At 40.9% G+C, this 25,769-nt stretch overlaps 1 protein-coding gene across 4 annotated transcripts in view; it reads right to left on the bottom strand.

Annotated features, from left to right (window-relative positions):
• Positions 1-235: 235 nt before the first annotated feature.
• GART (phosphoribosylglycinamide formyltransferase, phosphoribosylglycinamide synthetase, phosphoribosylaminoimidazole synthetase) overlaps positions 236-25,769 on the bottom strand; it is a 36,727-nt gene continuing 11,193 nt past the window's right edge. For all 4 annotated transcript variants that reach the window (XM_082723796.1, XM_082723795.1, XM_082723794.1 and 1 more), the window contains 18 exons: positions 25,284-25,395; positions 24,264-24,332; positions 23,644-23,769; positions 21,369-21,456; positions 21,058-21,143; positions 20,704-20,872; positions 17,528-17,759; positions 14,917-15,011; positions 14,425-14,534; positions 13,013-13,211; positions 11,603-11,854; positions 11,212-11,364; positions 6,951-7,157; positions 5,754-5,891; positions 3,935-4,065; positions 3,530-3,671; positions 2,490-2,605; positions 236-2,393 (listed from right to left, as the gene is read on the bottom strand). In XM_082723796.1, the coding sequence (XP_082579922.1) occupies positions 2,205-2,393; positions 2,490-2,605; positions 3,530-3,671; positions 3,935-4,065; positions 5,754-5,891; positions 6,951-7,157; positions 11,212-11,364; positions 11,603-11,854; positions 13,013-13,211; positions 14,425-14,534; positions 14,917-15,011; positions 17,528-17,759; positions 20,704-20,872; positions 21,058-21,143; positions 21,369-21,456; positions 23,644-23,769; positions 24,264-24,332; positions 25,284-25,395 (2,614 nt within the window). In that variant the 3' untranslated portion in view covers positions 236-2,204. The remainder of the gene's footprint in view (positions 2,394-2,489; positions 2,606-3,529; positions 3,672-3,934; positions 4,066-5,753; positions 5,892-6,950; positions 7,158-11,211; positions 11,365-11,602; positions 11,855-13,012; positions 13,212-14,424; positions 14,535-14,916; positions 15,012-17,527; positions 17,760-20,703; positions 20,873-21,057; positions 21,144-21,368; positions 21,457-23,643; positions 23,770-24,263; positions 24,333-25,283; positions 25,396-25,769) is intronic.

Here is a 25,769-nt window from a genome sequence, read left to right as displayed (position 1 = left end):
ACACAGGCAGTCAGAGTGCTTCAGTTGTGGCGACAGGGCGGATGGAGTGACCACTGGAAGTGGGGCCAGCAGAGCCCAACATGGCCTGGCAGAAAAGTGTCCTTGACTGTCTCCTTCTGGGGCAAGGCTTTGGCTATGGTTCTGCTCTCTTAGCACAAGAGAATTCTGTTCCCTTAGCACAAGAGAGTAGCCGAGAGAAATGTGGTGGAAAAAAAAAATGAGGCTCTAGCAGCTATACCAGTTATTAAACTTTATTATGACTAGATACCATATTATACTTTATGTTTGTATAGCAGTTAAAAAGGATTAAGTAAAAAATTTGAGAAGGAACATTTAGAGACATGAAGTTTAGAAACATGAAGTTTCTCTTAGAAATTTCACACTCCTCTTTAGAACGTTTGGCTTACTTGCTCTGGAACTCACACTTGAATCCTTCCACTTCTTACCACCAGCGATGCTGAGGAACAGTTGGACCCCCTCTACTTTTATTAAAGTTTGTGATTTTATCCACCAATACCATTTTCCTTTCTATCTTTTAACTTTCTGTAAACTTCACAGGACAATGTTTGGCATGTACATAACAGGTATTTAATGTCGCGTGTACTCTCCAGAACAAATGAATCAGTTGTTTTTACAGCAAAGGGGCTATGTGAAATGATGCACCTGAACCTCCAATTTGATGGCCTTTGCCCACTGTAGTCTGAGTAAGAGCGACATCACTGGCCAGCTGCCTGGGTCTGGGGAAACCTACTTGCACCAGAGGCAGTGATTAAAGTCTATTGGGGAAGGTGCCTCTCCTCTTACTTGCCTACTCTTTCCTTTTGTAAGGCTAGAATTTGTATCTTCTGTATAAAATGACTGCTTTAAACTTGAGTTTGAACTCCAAGGGAGGATTCGAACAGGGCCTCCATGTATCCTGCGAGTAAGGCGCACTCCTGCTGGGCAGGCAGATCTTAGGCCACATCGCTTTGAAGGCTGCCCAGTAGTGGAAGGATTGCTGGCTGCTTTGGGGCTGGATGGTCATTCCTTGTTCACTCTGCTACGGGGGAAATGTGGTACCAAGCTTGAGGTCATGTACATGTGCCTAATAGGTCAACCTACACCTCCCAGTTCCAGAACTGTATATCCAGACTGAGAGTAAATGGCCAGAGTGGAAAACCTATGCAGCGCCATTCTACTCTTTACTCGTCTGGGAGCAGTGCCTTCCATTAGCCCTCACTGCTCCCAAGCAGCACCTAGCACGCCTCCAATATTCTGTTTATTACCATTCTCAATCTTATATTCAGATGTATTTGTTGAAAGAGTAGTGAGTTACAAGCGCTTTCATAACTGGGAAGAGCTATGAAGTAAATGCTGACCTTTGAGGGCCTACTCTGTGCCAAGCCCGGTTTTTGGCATTTCATACGTATTAACTTAATGATCAAAGCCACCATGACAGCATTTGCCTGTGTCAGTAGCTGGGGACACAGAGACAGAGAGGCTGAGTAACATGCCTCAGTCCTATATTTGAATCTGGATGCCACCAAAACTCTCCCTATAACCTTCTAGTATTTATAAAAGTAAGGATGTTGATAACATACAGAATAACTGTGAAGCTACAATCAGAGTAGTACAGAAACTGCCAATAATTAGAGGGATGTTTAATAATATTTCAAAGCACACAGTATACTATCCCTCAGAAATGGGAGCTACACACAAATTCTGTGACATTAAATCATGATCAGGGTAATTAGAGACGTTTCCATTCAAACCAGTACAGATTACATAATATAGGGGAGAGACAGTAACTTGGGAGTTTTGTGGGTTAACCCTTCAAATACCAGAGCACATGTAACTACAAAAAATGGAGGTGGTATCATTCAGAAGGAGAAGACCAAGAGTTCTGGTATCTTGTCTGGCTGAAAGCGAAAGAATTCTGAATGAGCAACTTGGTTATGAACAAGAAGGTCCAGAACAGGTAAACCTGGAAAGACCACTGGTGGTGGCACATAGCTCTTAGCTATGCTGTACCAGTCTTGTTTTTAACGAATCTCTATTCCTTAAAAAACAAAAAAAAACAAAAAAAAACAAAAAAAAACGGCCAGGGGTGAGAGTGAAGACCTCTTTTTCAGTATTTGTTCTTCTCCACGGAGTCCGTGATAAAAGTCACCATGCACACAGCCAGACTTCTTTCAGAAGTGGCTCTACTCCCGGGTTGGGAGACTTCACTCTGTGACCCAACAAATCTTGCCATTTTCTCCAAGCCGTACAGCTCCACTGGCTACCAGCTGGAGGGCTGCAGGGAATATTTTGTGCTCTGCTAATTTCACTCTTTCAGACAGAGTTGCAACAGTGTCACCTCTCTTCACTGGAACAGATTCTTGTAAAATAATCTGTCCAGCATCTACATCTTCCTGGAGGAGGAAGAAGAAGTTTTGAACATTACTTTCTAGCTAGCACAATTTACATAAAGACACAGATAATACTTTGGTAGAAAGAGACATACTCACAGCTACAAAGTGCACGGTACAGCCGGTGACTGTGACACCAGCTTCTAGGGCTTGCTCGTGGGCATTTGAACCCTTAAAAGACGGGAGCAAGGATGGGTGGATGTTGAGCATCTTCCCTAGAAATTAATGAAAACACAGCGGTCAGAATTTACAAATTCTAGGTCCTCTACCAAAGAATGTATGTTTTTCTGTCTAGAGTCGGAAGTCAGGAGGAGCAGGGTTTCTCTGGGATGGGTGTTTGTAGAAGACAGAAATGAAAGGGAAATAAGGGTTTTCATCTAGGAGCCGTGGGCGCAGCAACCTCCTGCCTTGCACAACTGAACACACACGAGGCGCTCTGAGTAGGCGCCTGCAGTGACTAGAAGCGGGACGAAGTGAGGCGACTCTCGCTCATGGAGCTCGTGAAGAAAACGCGGCCTGCTGCTGGCACGTGCTGTTAGAAAGAGAGCGGAGAGTCCTGCACGGTGTCTTATGTGCTCGACCTCTAATCACAAAGCGGCATTGCCACTTTTCACAAGGACTCTAACCATAGTCACTGAAGAAACCATGAACTCTTTGGAGAATCCATCTGTTGTCCAAACAGGGGCACAAAAAAGAACAGCAGGACGCAGTCACAACTTCAGTGGAAAGGGCTAGAACACAAGGTGCGTTTTCCAGAAACAATGCCTTCCTTGCCATGTGTGGCAACGGTCTACGAAGTGTAGATGGACTCTCCATGTTGGGAGACGGGATCATTTTCTTTCATGTCTACACAAGCAAAAATGTCTCTACTGAATTATCCATTCAGAAGATGAAATGCTAGTAATGTGAGTAACCTAACCTGTGTTAGAAAGTGATTGATTACAGCAGGCCAAAGAAAACTGATAAAGGCACAAGATAAAATGATCACTGGGTCGTTCTCTGAGCTGAGGAAATTAAATTACAACCTGTGTTAAAAGAGCCTAGTAAATACTTCACCATTGGGTTGCTTGGGAGGCTAATGGCCCTGCAGTGTGCGTTCAGCTGATATCTCAATGTGGTGTCACACAGGTTTTGCTTACCATCCCATTTCCTGACAAAGGGGCCAGATAAAATTCTCATGAATCCTGCAAGACAGACTATGTCTGTGGAGTACTCCTCAAGGACTTGGTCAACTGCAGTGTCAAATTCTACCCGACTTTTATATAATTTATGATTAATTACCTGTAATAGAAAAAAATCAGCACAACTTTTTCAATGAATTACCAAAAACAATTTAAAACTCAACCTGTACATAGACCATGCTTGCCCTCTTTCTCATAAAGACATCCTGGAGAATGAAGTAGAAAGGCAGCCCAGCACACACCCCAATCCAGAAATCCAAAGAATAAGCTACCCTTACAGTTAGAGGTCATGTTAGGGGTAGAGGGGGCAGGTTATGAGTTTAAATACAGTCTTCAGGAAAGACACTTGTCAGAGTAACTCACTCTGCTGGGAATTCCAGCTCTCTCCGCTTTATCTAAGCCAGCCACTGCGGCTTTGTTGGAGATAACGACGACTATGTGCGCACAGCTACTTGGCTCCCTAGTGCTGTCTATGAGAGCTTGCAGGTTTGATCCTGAAAGAGAGAAAAACACACAAGTAAGTTTAAGTGTCTTAATAAAGATATGTTCCATTTTGCATAGCAGATGGTCAAGATTTCCAAATAAATATCTTAGAAAAGACTGGCAAAATATGTGAGGCTTTTAAATTCCTTCTCTTGATGGATTAATAGCTTAGGAAAATGTAGGCACTCCTGGTTCTAGGATATATAATTGGTCCTACAAATAATATGATCAAGCATAGTAAGAGAAACAGTGTAACATGATTTAAAAACTGACTGGTGGGGCGCCTGAGTGGCTCAGTGGGTTAAGCCTTTGCCTTTAGCTCAGGTCATGATACCAAGGTCCTGGGATAGAGTCCTGCTTCAGGCTCTCTGCTCAGCAGGGAGCCTGCTTCTCCCTCCCTCCCTACCTGTGATCTCTGTCTGTCAAATAAATAAATAAAATCTTAAAAAAAAACCTGACTGGTGAGGAATTAGCTGCTTAATTAGGCAAGAAAAATCAACCCTCTTTAAGATTTTATTTTTTTAAGCAATCCTATCTGTGCCTAACATAGGGCTTAAACTTATAACCCTGAGATCAAAAGCCACATGCTCTATCGACGGAGTTAGCCAGCTGCCCTGAAAAATCACCCCTTTTAAGAAGTAGCCACTATGGGGGCACCTGGGTGGCTCAGTGTGTAAAACATCTGCCTTCAACTCAGGTCATGGTCTCAGGGTCCTGGGATCGAGCCCCGCATTGGACTCGCTCCTGGGGGGGGAGGGGGAAGTCTGCTTCCCTTTCCCCTCTTCCTGCCTCTCTGCCTACTTGTGACCTCTCTCTCTCTCTCTGTCAAATAAATAAATAAATAAATAAACTAAAAAAAGAAAAAAAAAGAAGTAACCACTATGAACCTTATAATAGCTTTTTTTTTAAACCATTAATTTGGGCTTGAAGTATATTGAAACCTTAAAATGGACTTGGAAAGCAACTATACTTCTAGTAATGTATCTTAAAGAAATAATGAGATATGCACCTAGAAATGTGGTGTATATTTACCAAAATGTTCACAGCAATGTTATGTACAACAGTGGGAAAAATAAACATGCTATCTCCATCTGAGCGAATACAACACTCTTATTATTTATTTTATCCCTCTATCCGTAAGAGTCAACCATAAATTTCATATTCTTATTACCATAAAAAAAACCACCTCAGCTGTTTTAAGACTTTTTATCTAGAAAGCAATAACGAGAAAGTTGGATTTTCCATTTCTTCTGGTTTCTCTTTCTTCAACCATCTTCCTTATACCCTCTATTCTTCCTTTAAGATGTCTCAAAAGCCCGAGAAAAGTAGAAAGACTGAGGACACAGAATAACAAAACAGTCCTTAATGAATAACAAAACAGTCCTTAATGATCCCCTGCCCCACTCTACTGACAGTTTCCTCACAATCGGAAGGATTTTTGGGGTGGGGGGAGTGAGCATTTCTTTTTAAAATTAATTAATTAATTATTGAGAGAGCGCCTGCGTGTGAGAACATGGAGGGGGAGGGACAGAGGGAGAAGCAAGGAGCCCGATGTGGGATTCAAGCCCAGGACCCCTGGGATCATGACCTGGGCCAAAGGCAGGCTTAACTGAAGGCAGATACTTAACCAACTGAGCAACCCAAAGGCCCAGAAAGAGCATTTCTACAGCCCCACAGTAAAGAGGAAGGCATATCTTACCTGTTCCAGATATTAAGACAGCCACTCTTGCCTTTTTTGATTGGACAGAGAAATGATTTTTCATGGTGCCATTTTCCGATAGTGATCCATTTATTTGCATGGTTTCTATCAAATTCTTGACTTTCACACGAGGAGAACCTTCATGTCAAACACACCCAATAAATAAGAATGGAACTGTGAACTAACAGTAATAATGGAAAGAAAAGTATTTTATGAAAACTTGAGAATACCTCATCTTGAAAATAAATTATGAAAACACTAACAAGACTAGACTTGTATTACTTAATGTTATTCACTCATAAAAACTTCCTGAAAGAGAACATTTATAATTGCCTACTTCAACTAAAAGCCACAGCATACCACTATTTCCTGGCCTCAGGGGAGGCATGTGACACAAGTGAGGCCATTCAAAGATTTGACAGAAGATGCTGAGCGACAGATGACCTCTATTTCCTATTGCAATATGAGCTCAAGGATGTGGACTCAAGACATCCTACTTGGAGAACCTGCTTGAAATGAAACCTACATAATAAATGAAAGGCATACACAGATATAATTGGCAAGGCCTGGCATCTCTTAGCTAATCTGAGTGGGTTTTCCGCCACTCTCCTTATTTCTAGTACTTCTAACAGAGTCCTGAGTATACACAACACTTGTCAGGGCGCTCGCTTCACAGTTTCCTGAACTGAACTGAATCACGAGGTAGAGCCCGAGACGAGGTAGAGCCCGAGACAAGGTCTCGCCTGTGGAAAGACTCCTTTGGGAAGGATCCCAAGAAACCAGAGGGAGGCTCTGGGAAACGTGATACGGAGGGCCAACAGAAGAGTGTGTCATTAAACTGGTCACCACATGGGCAACTGGGGCTTGATTCCACCGTGAGCCTCAAAAGAGCTATGAAGACTGCTTCAGAACTGTTCCCTTTTCTGTCCCTAAAGTGGGTATTTACTCACTCCGCTGGCTAAGGGTTCTCCTGTGGGGTGCAGCTGCGCACAGGGACTACTGCACAGAGGAGTCAGAGCCCTTCGGCCCAAGTGAGGAGAAATGCGGTGGTACCAGCTCGGGCGCGGTCCGGTTACAGCTGTGTAAATGCAGTTGCCCCAGCAATGGCCGGACTAAAAGGTGGACACAGCTTCGGAGGCGGGGCGGAGTTGTACTTCTGGTTAGATACCCAAGAACAACGAATCAAGGAGTGATTACCTTCAGGACATGCCACCACCTTGCCAATCACCCAGGCTTCCTCCTTGTGCTGCTTAATATCTCTCAGAATCTGCTCTGCCAGATCCTTTGACACCACGAGGGCAGCCCCAATCCCACAGTTAAATGTTCTGGCCATTTCTTCCTCAGAGAGGTGTCCTTCCTGCTGTAACCATGAGAAGATCCTGGGGACCCTCCAGGTCTGGGCATCTGAAAACAGGGAAGAGTTGTCTGATTAGCCTATTGTCACACACAAAATATAACGTGGGCATATATACAAAGCTGTGGAAATACAAGCAGCTCTGCTCTTTTACGTAGGGTAGAACTATAAACTGGCCTTCCAGAGTTTTTGGGTGGGATCCATTTGTACCTCATCCAGAATATTTTTGCTGACACACTTGGCCAGTATTAACAGTTAAGTTAGGTTTTGTGGTGCATTAACTAAATTCTTAGCAGTCTCTTAATAGATTGTGTTACGAACTGAGTTCCAGTAAAGGTTTGCAAATGTAAAGCTGGGTCTTAGTGATGACCAAAATGCACCCTAAGTGTGATGAAAAACTAGGTGGCTTACATTACAGATTTAGAAGAAATGTACAGGGCACATGCGCATGTGGGGGTTACGGGTGGGGGAATGGGTGCCACAGAGGGACAAGCAGACTTCCGGCTGAGTGTGGAGCTCAACACAAGGCTTGATCCTAGAACCCTGAGATCATAACCTGAGCTGAAATTAAGAGTTGAATGCTTAACTGATTGAGCCACCCAGGTGTTCCTTTCCATATCTACTTTAAAATTTAGATTTAGGTCTGTTATAACACAACAAAAATCTCTGACAAAAATTTTTAAGTAAAGGCATAAACACAACATACATACAATTTAAATTTGGATAGTTGTTTAGAATCTACAGTTATGGGATCAGACTTGCCAAAACTCTACTAAATTAAATATTTATTTATGATGCTCCTAAGAAAGGGAAGCCATTATGGATGTAGCTTTTTATTAAAAAATAGGATTAACCATCAGTTCCCCTTATTAATTTGGTGGATCTGCTGGATAATCAGTTCTTTATTTTTATTTATTTATTTTTTAAAGTAGACTCTTCCCTCAGTGTGGGGCTTGAATGAACTCAAGACCCCAAGATAAAGAGTCGCATGCTCTACTCTGTGACCCGGTCAGGTGCACTGGATAATCAGTTCTTTAATGCTCTGGAGTTGATACAATTTTTAGGGAGCATCACATATTCATGAACCTTCTCCTCTATCAGATTTAATTCCATTTCTACCAGCTGGGAAATGTCCACTCTTAAAAGCTGAGCTCCAAAGATTTAGCTACAGTGATGTTCACTCTTCTATGAACAGTCTAAAGCCAACAGCAACACAAAACCAAATAGTGGTATATGCGTAAAAAAATGGAATACCCAGGGCGCCTGGGTGGTTCAGTGTGTTAAAGCCTCTGCCTTCGGCTCAGGTTATGATCTCAGGGTCCTGGGATGGAGCCCCACGTCGGGCTCTCTGCTCAGCAGGGAGCCTGCTTCCCTTCCTCTCTCTGCCTACTTGCGATCTGTCTGTCAAATAAATAATTAAAATCTTAAAAAAAAAAAAAAAAAAGAATGGAATACCTGTCTCAAAAACGATGCTACTCTGACAGCTGGATATTGATGGTAGAGTAAATGGCAGAATAAATAGCAGATTGCCAAACTATAATCTCATTTTAGCAAAATGATTAATAAAGTATCTGTTTATAAGCAAACAAACAAATAAACCCTGACAGGCTACGAGCCTGGTTTCTAAAAATGATCATATGTCAGCAGTAACATAACCAGTTGCAAATTTAATGTTGAAAATGCCTTACCTAAGTCTGTTGGTGGAGTAGGATTCCTAGAAGAAACCTCAGAGGCTGATGTAAGGGCCTTTCTTTTTTACTGGGACACAGACATTTGTGTGACTCAACCACCACGGCTATTGGGAATATGGTGAAATCGACTGTATGTCATGATCAGTTCTGACTCTTCGGGTTCTTTCTGAGCTTCAAGTACTCTGACTCTACTGTTGGCTCAGCAAATCCACTCATGGGCACCCACAGCTGCTTCCAGCCTGACTGGACCAACCCGCTCAAAAAAAAATATTTTTAAAAAAGATTTTATTTATTTATTTGAAAGAGAGAAGGATCACAAGTAGGCAGAGAGGCAGGCAGAGAGAGAGGGGGAAGCAGGCTGACAGAGCCTGATGCGGGGCTCGATCCCAGGACCCTGAGACCATGACCTGAGCCGAGGGTAGTAAGGCTTAACCCACTGAGCCACCCAGGTGCCCCTCATTTTTTTTTTTAATTCATGTTTCAAGGCTCTACATACTCATACTTTGGGAGAAAAATCACACAACCACCTTCGCCTTCATGTTCAGTGCTTCTCGTCTCATTCTTTTTTCTGACTAGACTATCTCATTATTTACTCTTTTTCTCATGCCCTCACTCCTGGGTCTGCTCATCTCACTAACCCCTTCGTACCTCACTGGGAAAAAGGGCTACTTTATGTGAACTTCTTTAGCTTCTAGTCCGTTAAAGCAATGTATGTTAGTTGACCGTGATAGCTGGGGCAGTTCCTCTGTTACCCTACAAAAACAGGGATGGAAAACCCTGTTGCTCACTTTGCTATGAGTATAAGTAATGATCTCCCCCTTCCCTTTTACCAGTAAGTTTCTTGAATCAGCAGCCTCCGCTCACTGTCCCTATTTATCCCTGCCACCCACTACCCCCATGATCACGTGGTGGGCGGCCTCTGCACTCACTGAGATGCTTTCCGAGCTGACTGAATCATACTGGTTTATTTCCAGTTCGCATCCTACATCCCGTGGCCGCACCTGACGCCGCTGACCACTGTCATATTCAAATCCGTGGGGTTCATACTTTTACTTGGTTCACTCCCTGCTTCTGACTGTTCTTTTCTAGTAATTCTACCTCTGTCAACCTTCAAAGTAGACAGAGCACTGAGGAGTAACAGTGGAGTCCCCGTACTCTTTTGGCTATAACTATTACTATCCGCATCTGAGCACCAAACTTAACCTCAGCCTGATAGCAACTTCTGCTCCCAGACACCTCATAATAAATACACTGAAGACTTAAAACACTATTCCAGGGCGCCTGGTGGCTCAGCTGGTTGAGCGTCCGACTTGATTCCAGCTCAGATCTTGATCTCAGGGTTTTGAGATCAAGCCCCATGCTGCGCTCTGCATTCAGTGCGGAGTCTGCTTGAGATTCTCTCCCGCTTTGTGCTCCCCGCCCCTGGCCTTGCACACACCTGCACTCCCCTCACTCTTCTAAAATAAATAGGGGCGCCTCGGTGGCTCAGCTGGTTTAAGCATCTGACTCTTGATTTTGGCTCACGTCATGATCTAAGGGTCCCGGGACGGAGCCTCACGTCAGGCTGTGGGTTCAGCGGGGAGTCTGCTTGAGATTCTCTCCCTCTGTCCCTCCCCCTGCACTCTCTTTCCCAAATAAGTAAATAAATCTTTAAAAATAAATAGATAAGTAAATATTTGGGGAAAAAACACTATCGCCACTTCCTACTCCAAATCTACTTTTCCTCCTGCATCACGGATATTACCGTCTATATTTACTTGCTTAACTAGAAACTTGGGACTTCTTTTTCTTTCTAAACGTAAGTGATTCTCAAATCTTTCTCCCTTCTCTATGGCCTTGGTTTGGGTCCTGCTTGTCCCCTGCACAGGCTACCATTTCCCTTCCTGGCATATTTTGGTTCTATCTTGATAGAGCCTGAGACTACCAACCTCTCATATCCCCCAAAGCACTTCATCTATGTAAGTCGATTACACGAGGGGACCTTACACCTTAAAAATGAAAAATAAAGCAAAAAGAGGCTTGGTTTATTTTTTCTGAGGAAAAAAAAAAAACTTAAAAAAAGGCCAGTTTTATTTTTGCTGAGAAACCTCAATAATTTAAGAATTTTCCATATAGGGACGCGTGTGTGGCTTAGTCATTACATGTCTGTCTTTGGCTTGGATCATGATCCGAGAGTCCTCGGATCAAGCCCTGCTTTGGGCTCCCTGCTCAGTGTGAAGTCTGCTTTTCCCTCTCCCCATCCCCTTGCTTGTGTACCTTCTTTCACTCTCTGTCAAATAAATAAAATCTTAAAAAAAAATTTTACTTCCCCACATATATAATTATATGTGTACTAACTACCATGGGTTTTCTTCCACAATGCATTTTTCTTCCAAATGGTTTTCTGAACAAAAGTTCCTTTCAGCAATCTTACCTAAATCCACCCCAAACTTCTGAGGAAGGACTCGGGGGATGTTTTCTAGCAATCCTCCACCAGTAATATGAGCAAAGGCCTTGACGTGTCCCGAACGTAAGACAGGTAGCAGTGAATGGCTGTAGATTCTGGTTGGAGTAAGAAGTAAGTCCCCTGTGTATTGGAGAGAAGAGATAAACTTAGCCTATGAACATAAAACCAAAGCATATGTCAATAACAATTCTGATATAGAGAATGATTTGACCCTACAGATACGCCAGTTCTATGGTAAGGTCCGAACAGTGAACTCCTAGGGCAATGTAATTTATTCCATTCTAATTAACTAATGAAAGACTAACCCATTAAGAGGTGCTCACATATTTCTAAGGAAAATTTAAATATGAGTGTTTACCTAAGGTCTGATCACCACAGCCTTCAGGTGCTGGAGATGAGTACTGGAGGGAAGATTTTGCTACAATTTTCCTTACAAGGCTAAATCCATTGCTGTGAAGACCAGATGAAGCTACTCCAATAACAATATCCCCTTCAGTGATTCTTTCCAGGTGAGGGAGTTTCTGATCCCGCTCCATGGCACCAACGGCAAAACCAGCTAGGTCATATTCTCCCGGAGGATACATGTCGGGCATTTCTGCAGTTTCGCCTCCTGGCAGAACGATGAAACAAGAATGAAGTAGTCACATAGTATTTATAAACCTACCTGGGAAGTACTGACACCAGGTACTCTTTTTTCCTTTTTTAAGTTTGTATATAATTTCTACACCGAACATGGGGCTTTGAACTCACGAACCCAAGATCAAGAGGTGCATAGTTTTCTGATTGAGCCAGCCAGGCATCCCTACTCTTATTATGAACAATTAAACACATAGCTATGTTCCGCAAATATTAAAAAAAAAAAAAAGTCCTCTATTAGCTGCCTAAAAGAATTTTCGACCGAGCATGATTCCAAGGGAAACAGTACTCATTTCCACGAAGGAAATGTATAGCCCAGAATAGCATTATCGTCAAAGAATGAATGCTTGGTTGAATATAATGTCATTTCTATAGCAGTTTAATTTTACAAATGCTTTTATTTATATTTGATCTTTATAATCATCCTGTATTCCAGATGATGGTATGGGCTTATTAGAGAAGTGATTTAATCAGGGCTGCTTACATCCAAATGCCCTGGCCTAAGAAGTACAGCATAGCTCACTTTTGTGATGATATGTAAAGATAGGGTCTAGGTAGGCAGTCTCCAAATTACAAACTGTTCTAAAAGATGGTTGAAAAGGTAATTTTGGCTTTGGGGACAGATGTGTCCACGGGAATGGTTAATATAAAAGAGGTAGTTTCATTGCTTGGGCAACCTGCAATTCATTTTGCTCCCACATATAGTTAAGCAGTATTTCTGTAAATCTTAGGTATATTTTATTCTTAGTGTTACTTCTGTTGGAAAATAATGCTTAAGACTTAGAATGTTAGGAATCATCTAGTTCTGGTGTAGGCCAGTAAGGAGGAAATAACCCTTAACGTTGTCTGTGCATGAGGACTTTGAGAAAGACAGGAATGGAAATAGTAAACAAAGATCAGGGAAAAAGGTAAGGCCTGGCTTACAGTTTAGGAGTAGGAATCTGGGGGACAAACCCTTGAGGAGGAGCTTGAGGGCAAGATTTAAGTTTTCATCCGGTAATGTTATTTATATTTTATTTGTCTTATGATGTAATCTGTAGTTTTTCTTCTTAGCTATATAAGTAGTAATCACATTTATACATAGGGCTAAAATATAGTAAAAAGGACAGGTGATTAAAACGGATGGTCATACCAAGGAGAGCACATCCAGCTTTTCCACAGGCTCTGGCGATTCCAGCGACAACAGCTTCAGTTGTATTAAGGTCAAGTTTTCCACAGGAAAAGTAATCGAGGAAGAAAAGGGGCTCTGCCCCTTGGGCCAGAATGTCATTGACACACATTGCAACCAGATCTTGACCAATGGTATCATGTTTGTTACACTGCTGGGCAATCTAAAGAAGCACAACACACAACACAGAAGATATGCTCCCAATTATACCTTGTCAGTTTATTGATGGAGGCTAATAAATATTGCTATTTGGCCAGCTGCTCCAAACACCTAAGGATAAAATATTAAATTCTGATAAGCTATTTGATCCCAAACTATCCCATTTAAAATTATTATTTTAAAAAGGTTTTTATTATTTGAGAGAGAGAGCATGCATGGCAGGGGTGTGGAGGAGAGGGAGAGGGAGGAGCAGACTTCCTGCTGAGCAAGGAGCCTGATGTGGGGCTCAGATCTGGGAACTCCAGAATGACGACCTGAGCTGACGCAGATGCTTAAGGACTGAGCCACATAGGTGCCCCCAAAGTATCTCCCCATCTTTTATTTATTTATTTATTATTTATAATTTATTTGACAGAGAGAAATCACAAGCAGGCAGAGAGGCAGGCAGAGAGAGAGGAAGGGAAGCAGGTCCTCCGCCGAGCAGAGAGCCCCATGTGGGACTCGATCCCAGGACCCTGGAATCATGACCCCAGCCGAAGGCAGTGGCTTAACCCACTGAGGCACCCAGGTGTCCCTCTCCCCATCTTTTTAAAAAAAATTTATTTAGAGAGGAAGAGAGAGAGAGAGTTTGGGGATGGGGGAGGGGCACAGGGAATCTCAAGCAGACTCCCTGCTGAGCATGGAGCTGGATGCAGGGCTGGATCCCCCCACTCTGAGATCATGACCTGAGAGTCCAACACTTAACAGACTAAGCCACCCAGCTACCCCCAAAGGTGTCCCATTTAATCCCCTCCAATAACACTTCCATCTGGATAGAGTTTCAACAACATTGTGTTGTAAGAATTATGTACATATTTGGGGCGCCTGGGTGGCTCAAAGGGTTGAGCCTGGGGGGCTCAGTGGGTTAAGCCTCTGCTTTCAGCTCATGTCATGATCTCAGGGTCCTGGGATCGAGCCCTGCATCAGGCTCTCTGCTCAGCGGGGATCCTGCTTCCCCCCTCTCTCTGCCTGCTGCTCTGCCTACTTGTGATCTCTCTGTTGAATAAATAAATAAAATCTGTTTAAAAATGTACGTATTTTAGCCATATTTTATGGTTATTTGGTATGGTTCTCTCCAGCGCATATATATCAAGAGGGGAAAAATATGTATTTGGTATACAGTAAATTCTCTATCATTCACAAAAGGCCTTTAATCAATCACATAGGTATCTGCTTACCTTCAGTTTAGTTCCAACACCATCTGTTCCACTTGCCAGAAGAGGATCTTTGAAACCAGCTGCTTTCAAATCAAAAAGACCAGCAAAACCTCCAAGATCAACATCACAGCCTAATGAGGAGGAAATTAATTACCGGCTGCACTGTAATAGACTAAACATGGATATACAAACCATTTCTTCATAAGCATGGCTACAATAAGAGATGCCTTTTCTGAGAACGGAAGAGTACCACATGCTCAAAGAATTGGCCAAAAAAGTAATTATATACAAAAGGGGTAGATTTATCTTTTTGAATTTAACATTATGTATAAGAAATGCTTTCCTTAATATTAGAAACAAGAAAGCAGAAGACTATGGGTTTGGCTTAAACAGGGAAAGACTTAGCAACCTGGCATTAACTTGGAATGTTTTCCTCAGTAAACTACAAAGCCCCAATCAATTCACAATGCCTGTCACAGTTAACGAACTAGCAAAGGACAGGCTCTGACTTACCTGGTCTGGAGGTAGCTTTTGCTAAAGGTTTAATTTTCTTGACCAGCATATTTCCAGCTGCAATGTCTACCCCAGATTCCTTGTAAGTCAGGCCCCTAAAGAATTAAATGAAACAAACACATCACCTAAATACCAGGGAAAATTAGTTTAAGGTATTATTTAAAACAGAAGATGACTTGCATGTATCTCATTGTGCCAGGCCCCAGCCGTAAATTTTTTCTTTTTTTTTTTAAAGCTTTTATTTATTTATTTGACAGAGAAAGATCACAAGCAGGCAGAGAGGCAGGCAGAGAGAGAGAGAGAGAGGAGGAAGCAGGCTCCCTGCTGAGCAGAGAGCCCGATGCAGGGCTTGATCCCAGGACCCTGAGATCATGACCTGAGCCGAAGGCAGTGGCTTAACCCACTGAGCCACCCAGGTGCCCCCCCAGCCGTAAATTTTAACTGGTCAGGGGTAGGCCCTGAAAATTGAATGTGTTTAAGTAACTGCCCCAGTTGACTCCATTGTATCATCACTGTGGAGAACTACTTCTATTTACTTATTTCTTCTAGAAGTACTTCAGGTACCCACAGGTAGCTTGATATACTGATATTTTGCCACACTTTCTATTCAATTTTGGTATAGGAAGCAATGTCAAAATGGAGTAAAAAAAGTGAAAATTGGCATTATACACACTCTACAAAATAATCCCTAAATAATGAAACTGGACTCTTACTGCAGTAGAGAGTTGTGTAAGTTTCCTTATAGCTGAAGACAGCAAGAAACAAGGTAAAAACACATTGGAAAAAACAAAACCAGATAATGATACTCAGTGCATTATTCCCTTCTAAATAGGGCCAACATGTTGAAGCAGTGCATCTAAAACTCATGAACAGCCCTGGGAATTCAGTAGCCTTGTCTTACAAAAATGAGTACTTTGGCCTATTGGGATGTAATGATACATGAAGAAATATGTGAAATTTTATTAGAAACAAGGGGTCAGGGTACAAATAAGAGTTGAGAGCTTTGGCAATTAATACCAATGAAATTAGTAGTCTGGGGATCATGTTCAGAAAGGAAACAAAGTTATGCTGATTTAAAAAAAAAACTTTCTTAGGTAGCAGCTGGTATTGTTGCCTCTCATTTTCTTCATCTTTAATTTTACAAATTTAATTTTGCAATTGGTCATTTCAATGGAATCCAGTTATTTTAAAATAAATAAAAATAAAACTTTAAGCGTGGTATTTTAATGTTCTTAATCCTAAACAATTTCTAGTATTTAAACTTTAAATATATTTGTCTATCAATTAACAGGATTAAGTTTAATTAACTTGCTAAACATTTCACATTTTTTTCTAAGACATTTATCTCACAAACCCAATGAACAGAAACTATGATATATACTTAAGAAATCAAATCACCCACATTTGCAATTAATAGTTTATTGATTTTACAAAGGAGTAATTGTATGTACTAACAAATTATACATTTAAAATGTAAAAATTTTACATTTTACATTTAAAATGTAAAAATACATCTTAGTAATAAATATAAACACACTAACAAAATGAGACTGCCAAAATTTACAGTATAATCAAATTAAGTAGCAAAGGTAGATGGCCAATATTTTCATTTTTTTTTTTTTTTAAAGATTTTATTTATTTGACAGAGAGAGAGATCACAAGCAGACGGGCAGCCAGAAAGAGAAAAGGGAAAGCAGGCTCCCTGCTCAGCAGAGAGCCTGACGTGGGGCTCGATCCCAGGACCCTAAGATCATGACCTGAGCCCAAGGCAGAGGCTTAACCCACTGAGCCACCCAGGTGCCTCTTCATCTTGAAATCTTTGACAAAATCATGAACTAAGATGAAAATACAACCGAAATATTAAAATATGTAACTCAAGGAATAAAAATCCTTTTCCCATCTTTATTGATGAATACTTGACAAATGATTACATGTATTTCAAATATACAATGTGAAAAAGTCCTTATTATCACTGTGATTTTACTGAACTTTTTTTTTTTCAAAGATTTTATTTATTTATTTGACAGACAAGGATCACAGGTAGGCAGAGAGACAGGCAGAGAGGGGGGAGCAGGCTCCCCGCTGAGCAGAGAGCCCGATGCGGGGCTCGATCCCATGACCCTAAGATCATGACCTGAGCCGTAGGCAGAGGCTTAATCTACTGAGTCACCCAGGCGCCCCTTTACTGAACTTTTCAGACACAAAGACCTACCATGAAGCTTTTCTCCCACTTCAATTGAATTTTTTTTATTAAAAGATTTTATTAGAGGGAAAGAGAGGATGAGTGGTGGGGAGGGGCACAGGGGAGAGAGACAGAGAAAAGCAGACTTCCTATTGAATAGAAAAACCTGATACGGGGCTCGATCCCAGGACTTGGAGATCATAACCTGGGCCTAAGGCAGATAGTTAATAGACTGAAGCCACCCAGGCACCCCCATGTGAATACCGTTCTAACTAGTTTTGCCTCAGACTAAATGTAAGTCAAAATTAGAGCAGTTCCATAGAGAGAAAAGATTACAGAATGGCTTAGTATAAGGTCAAAAGAATTTTCTATATAGCCATTTACATCAGTTATGAGGCTGTGCTAGATCTATCTCGGTAGGAAATTTACCTGGGCTGCTGGAGAAAAGCTATGGCGCGATAGCCTATGTCCTTCCTGTAAATGGCTCCCTCAAATTTTATAGCAGCTAGTCCTTTTTTGGCTTCTTCAAGGGCCAAGATGAGATTTTCCCGGATCGCTGTTACCGTAAGGACTCTACCCCCGTTAGTCACCACTCTGCCATCTTTCAGGGCAGTGCCTGCGTGGAACACCTCCAGTCCTAAAGCTTGAGCCGCAGGAAACCCTATAAGAGAGCACATTTACATAATAACAATAGTCAACGCTTCTGAAGTGGTTTATAATTTCCTTAAGTCTTCTTTTTAAAGTTTATTTTAAGATTTTATTTTATTGAGGGAGAGAGAGAGAGCACAAGTTGGGGAGGAGCGGAGGCAGAGGCTGAGTGAGAAATAGATTCCCCACTGAGCAGGGAGCCCAATGTGGGGCTCAATCCCAGAACCCTGGGATCATGACCTGAGCTGAAGACAGATGCCTGACTGACTGAGCGGCCCTGATGCCTGAAGATTTTTTTCAATAAGATTTTTATTTCACTTAAATGAATCTTCACAAGAATCCTATCAGGAAGGAATAAAGCAACAAGATAGCAAACAGACTGTCTCAAGAACAGTCTGTTCTGCTCTACGGTGGTAACTGTATTATCATTAACCTGTATTATAACCTCATGAAAGAACTATTGTTTCAGTGGGGTAGGGAAAAAAAAAAATAATCTAAGTCTAAAAAGTTTAAAAACTTAAATGTAGAGCTGATGCTTAAACAATGCTGGGGTTGGGGTGCTGACCCCCCTTCATAGTCCAAAACCCACATATAACTTTTGACTCCTCAAAAACTTAACTACTAAGAGCCTGCTGCTGAACAGAAGCCATACCAATAATATAAAGTCGATTAATGCATACTCTGTATATAATATGTAACATATCTAATATGTAACATTCTGTATGTTATATACTATATTCTTACAATAAAGTAAACTAGACAAAACGTTATTAACAAAGCCATAAGAAAAAAATACATTTATAGTACTGTACTCTACAAAAACCCGTGTATGTTAAGTACACCCATGCAGTTCAAACCCATGTTGCTCAAGGGTCAGCTGTACCACTTTTCTCTCCTGACAGGACGTTAAGAATTAAAACTTAAAAGGGAAAAAAGAAAAAAAAATCCTTAAACATCAATGAATAAAACCTATACTTAATCACCTTTTACTTATGAGTAAAGGAATTTCTTTTTATCATGGCCATACAAATTGCTTTCGTTCTTTCTTCTTTAAATAACCAACAGAGTAACTGTAATGCAAAACATATTCTTAATCTTTCTCCTAGTATAACAATTACAAAATCTTAAGACAAATCTGATTTAAATTTGGTTTTAGGCCCAACTTAAAATCCCTAACTTAATTTGCTTTCGAATTCTTAAGCTCTCATGTATAATTTTACACTTAAAATATTATTAGACCATATTTTCTATATTCTCAAGTGACCAACATGGCAGTTTTATACAAAGAGAACTTCTAAATTAAAAAAAAAAAAATCCCAACAACACCCCACTCATATATTGTTTATCTTTTTTAGTTATCACTTCTCTTTTAGCATCCCAGTTGCTAATATGTAAACGAAGATATTCCCTACATGTTTTTATAGCACAGGGGCACTAGTCATAGGTACCCATGTACCTACCAGTATTGGAATACCTAATACCGCTGCCAAAGAAAGGACTATTACACTTGTCACTTCAATCTTTGGGAAATTTCATCAATGTAAGTGATCTTGGTTCTATCCCTTCTCTTTGTTCCTTTAAAAGGCAATCAGGAGGGGCGCCTGGGTGGCTCAGTGGGTTAAGCCTCTGCCTTCAGCTCAGGTCGTGATCTCGGGATCCTGGGATCGAGTCCCGCATCGGGCTCTCTGCTCAGCAGGCTCCCTCCCTTCTCTCTCTGCTTGCCTCTCTGCCTACTTGTGATCTCTCTCTGTGAAATAAATAAATAAAATCTTTAAAAAAATAAATAAATAAATAAAAGGCAATCAGGAGTGCCTAGGTAGCTCAGTTGGTTGAGCATCCCACTCTTGATTTCCGCTAAGGTCATGGTCTCAGGATCCATGAAACTAAAACCTGCATCCAGCTCCATGATCAGTGTGGAGTTTGCTTGAGATTCTCTCCTTTTCCCTGCTCACTTCGCATGTGAGTGTGTGTGCACACATGTACTTACTCTCTCAGGTAAAGAAAAAAAATCTTATAAAAATAAAAGGCAATTGGGGCGCCTGGGTGGCTCAGTGGGTTAAGCCTCTGCCTTGGGCTCAGGTCATGATCTCAGGGTCCTCGGATCAAGCCCCGCATCAGGTTCTCTGCTCAGCAGGGAACCTGCTTTCCCCTCTCTCTGTCTGCCTCTCTGCCTACTTGTGATCTCTCTCTCTGTCAAATAAATAAAAAAATAAAATCTTAAGAAAATAAAGTAAAAAAAAAAAAAAAAAAAAAAAAAGGCAATTGATTCTTGACTGCACAGGTACCATGACTGGGATTCACAAGGCAATGAACTTCTTGTCTGGGCAAAGCAGGAACTAGAGTGTTTGAACCAAGGACACCGTTTAGGTCTGAGAAAGGTCAAACGAGAGCCTGCCAGGGATCTTGGAGGTCTGCCTTTGGGCTTATGGCACTAGAACTTATTTGGCGTTTTAAGACACTGCTTTATTTAATATCATTTAATAAGAGATGCCTCACTTCCCATAAAGAGAAACGGAAGAGTTTTGAAACTGTTTTAATTCTGTGACTATGGGGTACGCTGCAAAAAGGAGGTGGGTGTGGGATGTCTAGTTACGATTATGCCTCTGTGAAGTTTATCTGATGTAGTTTCTACTAATGATGTGCTGATTCTCATGAGTTCCCTCTATTATCAGGGCTCTTGGAGGACAGGAGAGACAGGCACACTGAGTGGTACTCTGGAAACTTGGCTAGGCCCATATAGGTCTTCCTTGTGCAGGAAGGGACATGGATGGCAGTTTTTCAAATACCGTAATTTTGGATATTTGCATACCCTCATCCGACATGGTTAAAAAACTCCTGAAAGGTTTCTGATGGCCTCAGGCCCCTAAAAGGAGCAGAGCATAGCCTGGAAGGAAGGCCTACCCTAACGCTGGTCACTTGTCACTCAGTAATTCCACCTTTTGTTCTCGGATATTCACCTGTTATCTCCACACCCTTGGTGTAATCTCCGGGATAGCCTTTACTTGCCATCACGACAGTTACTGCAGCGCAGTTTTCAAACCAAACAGGCAGAGATGTACAGAGCAGGCCATCCAAGGTAGACTGAATCACTTCATAAAGATCACTTTTAAGAAGTGGGAGGATCACCTGGAAAAACACAATCAACATGGCAGCTGAGAAATTTTAGTTCTCTCTAGACGATGTATTCACTGAGGTACCAGCAGAACTTGCATATATTCCTTAAAGGTAATTATTTCAAGGCCGATAAATCCTGAGATTAAAAACCACACATCTACAAAATAACACTTGTATTATCTTTAACTATTACCCACTTGGCACTCTGGATCACCAAAACGGCAATTGAACTCCAGAACTTTTGGGCCATCCTTGGTCAGCATTATACCAGCATAGAGAACACCTGCATGGGAAAGGAACAGCAACAAAAACAAAAACAAACTAAAATGAATACACTGCGGCTGAAAATTAGAATTTAAGGTACTAATACTTGAGGTTCTGTACTAACATGGCAAAAGTTACAAAAGTGGTCAATTAAAAAGAGGTGAAAAAAGAGAAACCGGGAAAGTTTTATCAAGGTGTAAAGTCACTCTAAGAATAACGTCCACCATGACGTCAGTGTGCTCACCTGTGTATGGCGTACCCTCCTGCTGCATGCCGTCCACTGTCCTCTGAAGAATGGTATTTTTTATTTTCAGGAACAAATCCTTAGAAACCTGGGAACATACAGGAACATTTAAATGTAACTGGGTATTTAAAAAAACAAAAACAAAAACCATCTTATAAGCAGTTTTGTATGGGACAATAGAGGGGACAGTGAGAACTATTATTATTTTACTTCCTTAGATAGGCTGAGCACTTTAAATTCATAAGCTTTTAAAACCCTCACATTGGGGCGCCTGGGTGGCTCAGTGGGTTGAAGCCTCTGCCTTTGGCTCAGGTCATGATCCCAGGGTCCTGGGATCAAGCCCCGCATCAGGCTCTCTGCTCAGCGGGGAGCCTGCTTCCTCCTCTCTCTGCCTGCCTCTCTGCCGACTTGTGATCTCTGTCTGTCAAATAAATAAATAAAATATTAAAAACAAAAACAAAAACAAACAAAAACCCTCACATTGATTCTATCAAGTAAGTAGTCAATCTCATTGTTACAAAATAGGAAAGACGACCTTTGAGAAAAATTAGAAGCAGAAGCTAGATTACATATTTATTGATCCGTGTTCCCTGCCATTTTAGCACTAAATGTTAAATCACCTTTTCTACTGAATCTAGAGATTCTCAAACATGTACACACTTAAAACTCACTAAAAACAGTTTTCTAAAACATAATAATAGGGCGCCTGGGTGGCTTAGTGGGTTAAAGCCTCTGCCTTTGGCTCAGGTCATGATCAGGGTCCTGGGATCAAGTCCTGCATCAGGCTCTCTGCTGGGGGAGTGCGGGGGGGGGGGGAGCCTGCTTCCTCCCCTCTCTCTGCCTGCTTCTCTGCCTACTTGGGATCTCTGTCAAATAAATAAAATAAAATCTTAAAAACAAACAAACATAATAATAATAAAAATGATAAAAAAGTTCCTCTACCACATTGAGACCCTTTTGTATCCTTCTGGTATATTCTATGCCTATTTCAAAAGCCGATAAAGAATCTGAGTTTAGGGGCGTCTAGGTGGCTCAGTGGGTTAAGCTGCTGCCTTCGGCTCAGGTCATGATCTCAGGGTCCTGGGATCGAGACCCGCATCGGGCTCTCTGCTCAGCGGGGAGCCTGCTTCCTTCCTCCTCTCTCTCTCTGCCTCTCTACCTACTTGTGATCTCTCTCTGTCAAATGAATAAAATAAAATCTTTAAAAAAAAAAAAAAAAAGAATCTGAGTTTATGGGACGCCTAGGTGGCTCAGTCAGTTAAGCGCCTGCCTTTGGCTCGGGTCATGATCCCAGTGTCCTGGGATCGAGTCCCACATCAGGCTCCTTGCTCGGCAGGAAGCCTGCTTCTCCCTTTGCCTCTGTCTGCCTGTGTGTGCTCTCTCTCTGACAAATAAATAAAAAAATAAAATCTTTTAAAAAAACAAACGAAAAAGAACCTGAGTTTATAAATTTAATTGTAAAAATTAGACTTAGAGATAATTCTTTTTTGAAAAATATCTTATTTTTCAAAGATTTTATTTTTAAGTAATCTCTATACCCAACATGGGGCTTGAACTCAAAACCGCAAAACCAAGAGTCACATTCCCCACTGTCTAAGGCAGTCAGGTACCCCTAGAGATGGTTCTTAAACTAAAATCACATTTCCCAAATAGCTATTTTAATACTTATAGCTTAAAGTAAATTCTGTTTTTAATATTTTTAATTAAGAAAAATGTGTATAAGGCACTATATTATCAGCATAAATAACCACTGACTATCCTCAGTGCAAAGAATGGGTGAGTTTCTGAAGTACTAGTTCTACTTATAAGACACCCAATGCAGATTTCTTATAAAAACTGTCCCGAAATTGTTTGGAAACATACTTTATGTACCCACCATGAATTACAGAGACCATAAAAACTAATTATAGTTTGACTTGGTTCTCAATTCATCTCTGTTTCACACACACACATTTATTGAGCACTTATGTGCTGGACCTTGGATATCTAAAGGTGAATAAAAAATAATTTTAGACTTTAATTGGCTCTCATGCCCTAAATATAGAATGTAGAGAGCAGGAACTAAAAGGATCTGTTCAACCTATACACAACTTAATTCTTCAGATTTTAGAAAAGGTTTTAGAATGACAGTAGAAGAGATAGTTTTCATTTAACTGGACATCCAAACTGCTGATTAGTAATATTAAGTATAGAAAACAGAGAAGTATGATCCAAGAGCTCTTTGAGATGACTTAAACAATGACTACTGAACTTAAGCTGAGCCTCTGGGAAGTACCTGAGGTGCTGGACAATAGGCTCCCATTCCCCCTGTGTTGGGGCCATGATCTCCCTCCAGCAATCGCTTATGGTCTTGTGCTGGGGGCATGGGGGCCACGGTCCTTCCATCAGTGAAGCACAGACACTGTAGAAAAAACAAAACAGTCCACTTATTAAATGGCAAGAAGTAAAAAAAAAAATTAATGAGGGGAACCATATGAACCTTAACTCTTACCGGGGGAAAAAATTTTTTTTAAAGGAAGTTGAAACATAAATAAGCCTAAGCTATCTATAGCAAAAATCAAAACATCTTGTATACTCAATTTCTGAGGGATCTATAATTTTTGAGCCAGTTAGAAAAAAAGGTCAAGCTACTCTCAAAGTGAAGTAACCTTACCCCTCTTAAATAATATGGGATAAAAATTCAAGTCTCTACTGATATACAGGGCAGGATTAAAAGAGGATAAATTTTTTTTTCACTTGCATCGAAAACATTAAACATACACAAATTCCTTTGTAACTGTTGGGTTTCTGCCTTCAGATGAAGCAACCAAAATAAATCATGTCTTTCTGGGGCTCACAAAGCAGGTAATACAGCTTTTCCTACTGTAGAAAAGCCAAAAAGGTGGATATACATACAGACACCTCTTCTCCTTCAAGAAATTCTTCAATGACAATTGTTTCTCCAGCTGCTCCATAAGCTTTATCCTTGTACCAAAAAAAAAAAAAAAAAAAAGAAAGAAAAAGGCTCTTAATATTTACTCAATGAGCTATCGTCATTTTTCACCATTTGTATTATGAACTAATTCACTAGTATTGTAATTTCCTTTTCCATTTCTGAGAGCCTCAAAGGAACATATGAATGTTTCCCTTTTTTTCTCCCCCGGTTTATTTATCTGTGGTGCCTGGCTGGCTCAGTTGGGAAGAACATGTGACTCTTGATCTTGGGGTCATGAGTCTGAACCCCACAGGTGTAGAGATTACTTAAATAAATAAACTTTATTCATTTAAAAGTTTATTTATTTGCTTAGTAATCTCTACCCAGGCGCCCCATATGAATGTTTTCTATTTTGATACGTGGCAATAATGCAGAGCCAGCACTGGTACAGATGAAATGAACAAATCATTAACACTCTTCTGGGGATCTGGCTTTCTAGTTTCCAATCATGTAAGAAAAAAATATATATTCATCCTTACCACTCATGTCCGCTTATAATTATGATATGTTTGTTTGCTAACCTTATACTAGAGCATGCCTTTGAAAACAGACTTCCATAAGGGAGAACAATAATCAAGAGGGATAGTAAAAGAAATGTATTATTAATTCATTGCTTCCCTTCTTAGACTTGGGACACCAAGGACAAATACTTTTTGCTTCCGTGGATGGCTGAGAATTTGAATGTTCTGTAGTCTGAGGATTTTCTACTTTTCTGCAGCAGACAGCAAAGCATGCTAGCACTTACTTCCAAAGAACAGCATGGTGATTTAGCCATCAATATAGATCTTTAAAGACCCTTTTATTAGAGATGTATTATAATACATGGTATTATAAAAAACTTACCCGTATGTTTGCTAGATAGATTCTTCTTAGCTTAAGGAACATTTCATAAACTTAAGGAGTACCCAGCACAGTGTGACTTTTCCAGAGGAACAACCTACCTGCATGATCTCCTGTACAGCTCTGCAGGCCTCTTCCTTGCTCTTGGCAACAATCACTCCTTTTCCAGCTGCAAGACCACTGGCCTTCACAACCAAAGCAGGGAAGTCTGCACTGTGAAGACAGAGTAATCTTCAACATCCAACAAATCCTTAAATTCAAAAGCCTCAAGTGCTGAAATGTGCTATAGCAACCACCAAAAAGCAGGAAAAAAGAACTACTTATACCAACACCATTTTGATACACTTCTCCCCCTGGGATTTTTTCCCTATGTATTCCTTTATAGTTGTGATTATATGGTACATACAATTTTGCTTTTATCACTTATCATGAGATCATACAGGCAACATCTTTGGAAGACAAAAGCAGTTGTATAGCGTAAGCATGGAAGGATCCTTAAGAGCAAAGTAGTGAATTATACTTCATTCCAATAGAAGATGTGACTGTATAAGACCATCATAAGCATGAAAATACAAGTCATTTTTGAA

This window comes from Mustela nivalis, assembly GCF_964662115.1.
Source record: "Mustela nivalis genome assembly, chromosome: 1".
In the NCBI taxonomy this organism is placed as follows: domain Eukaryota; kingdom Metazoa; phylum Chordata; class Mammalia; order Carnivora; family Mustelidae; genus Mustela; species Mustela nivalis.
Note: the sequence above shows the minus strand (reverse complement) of the source record. Positions and strands in the feature narration are given on the sequence as shown.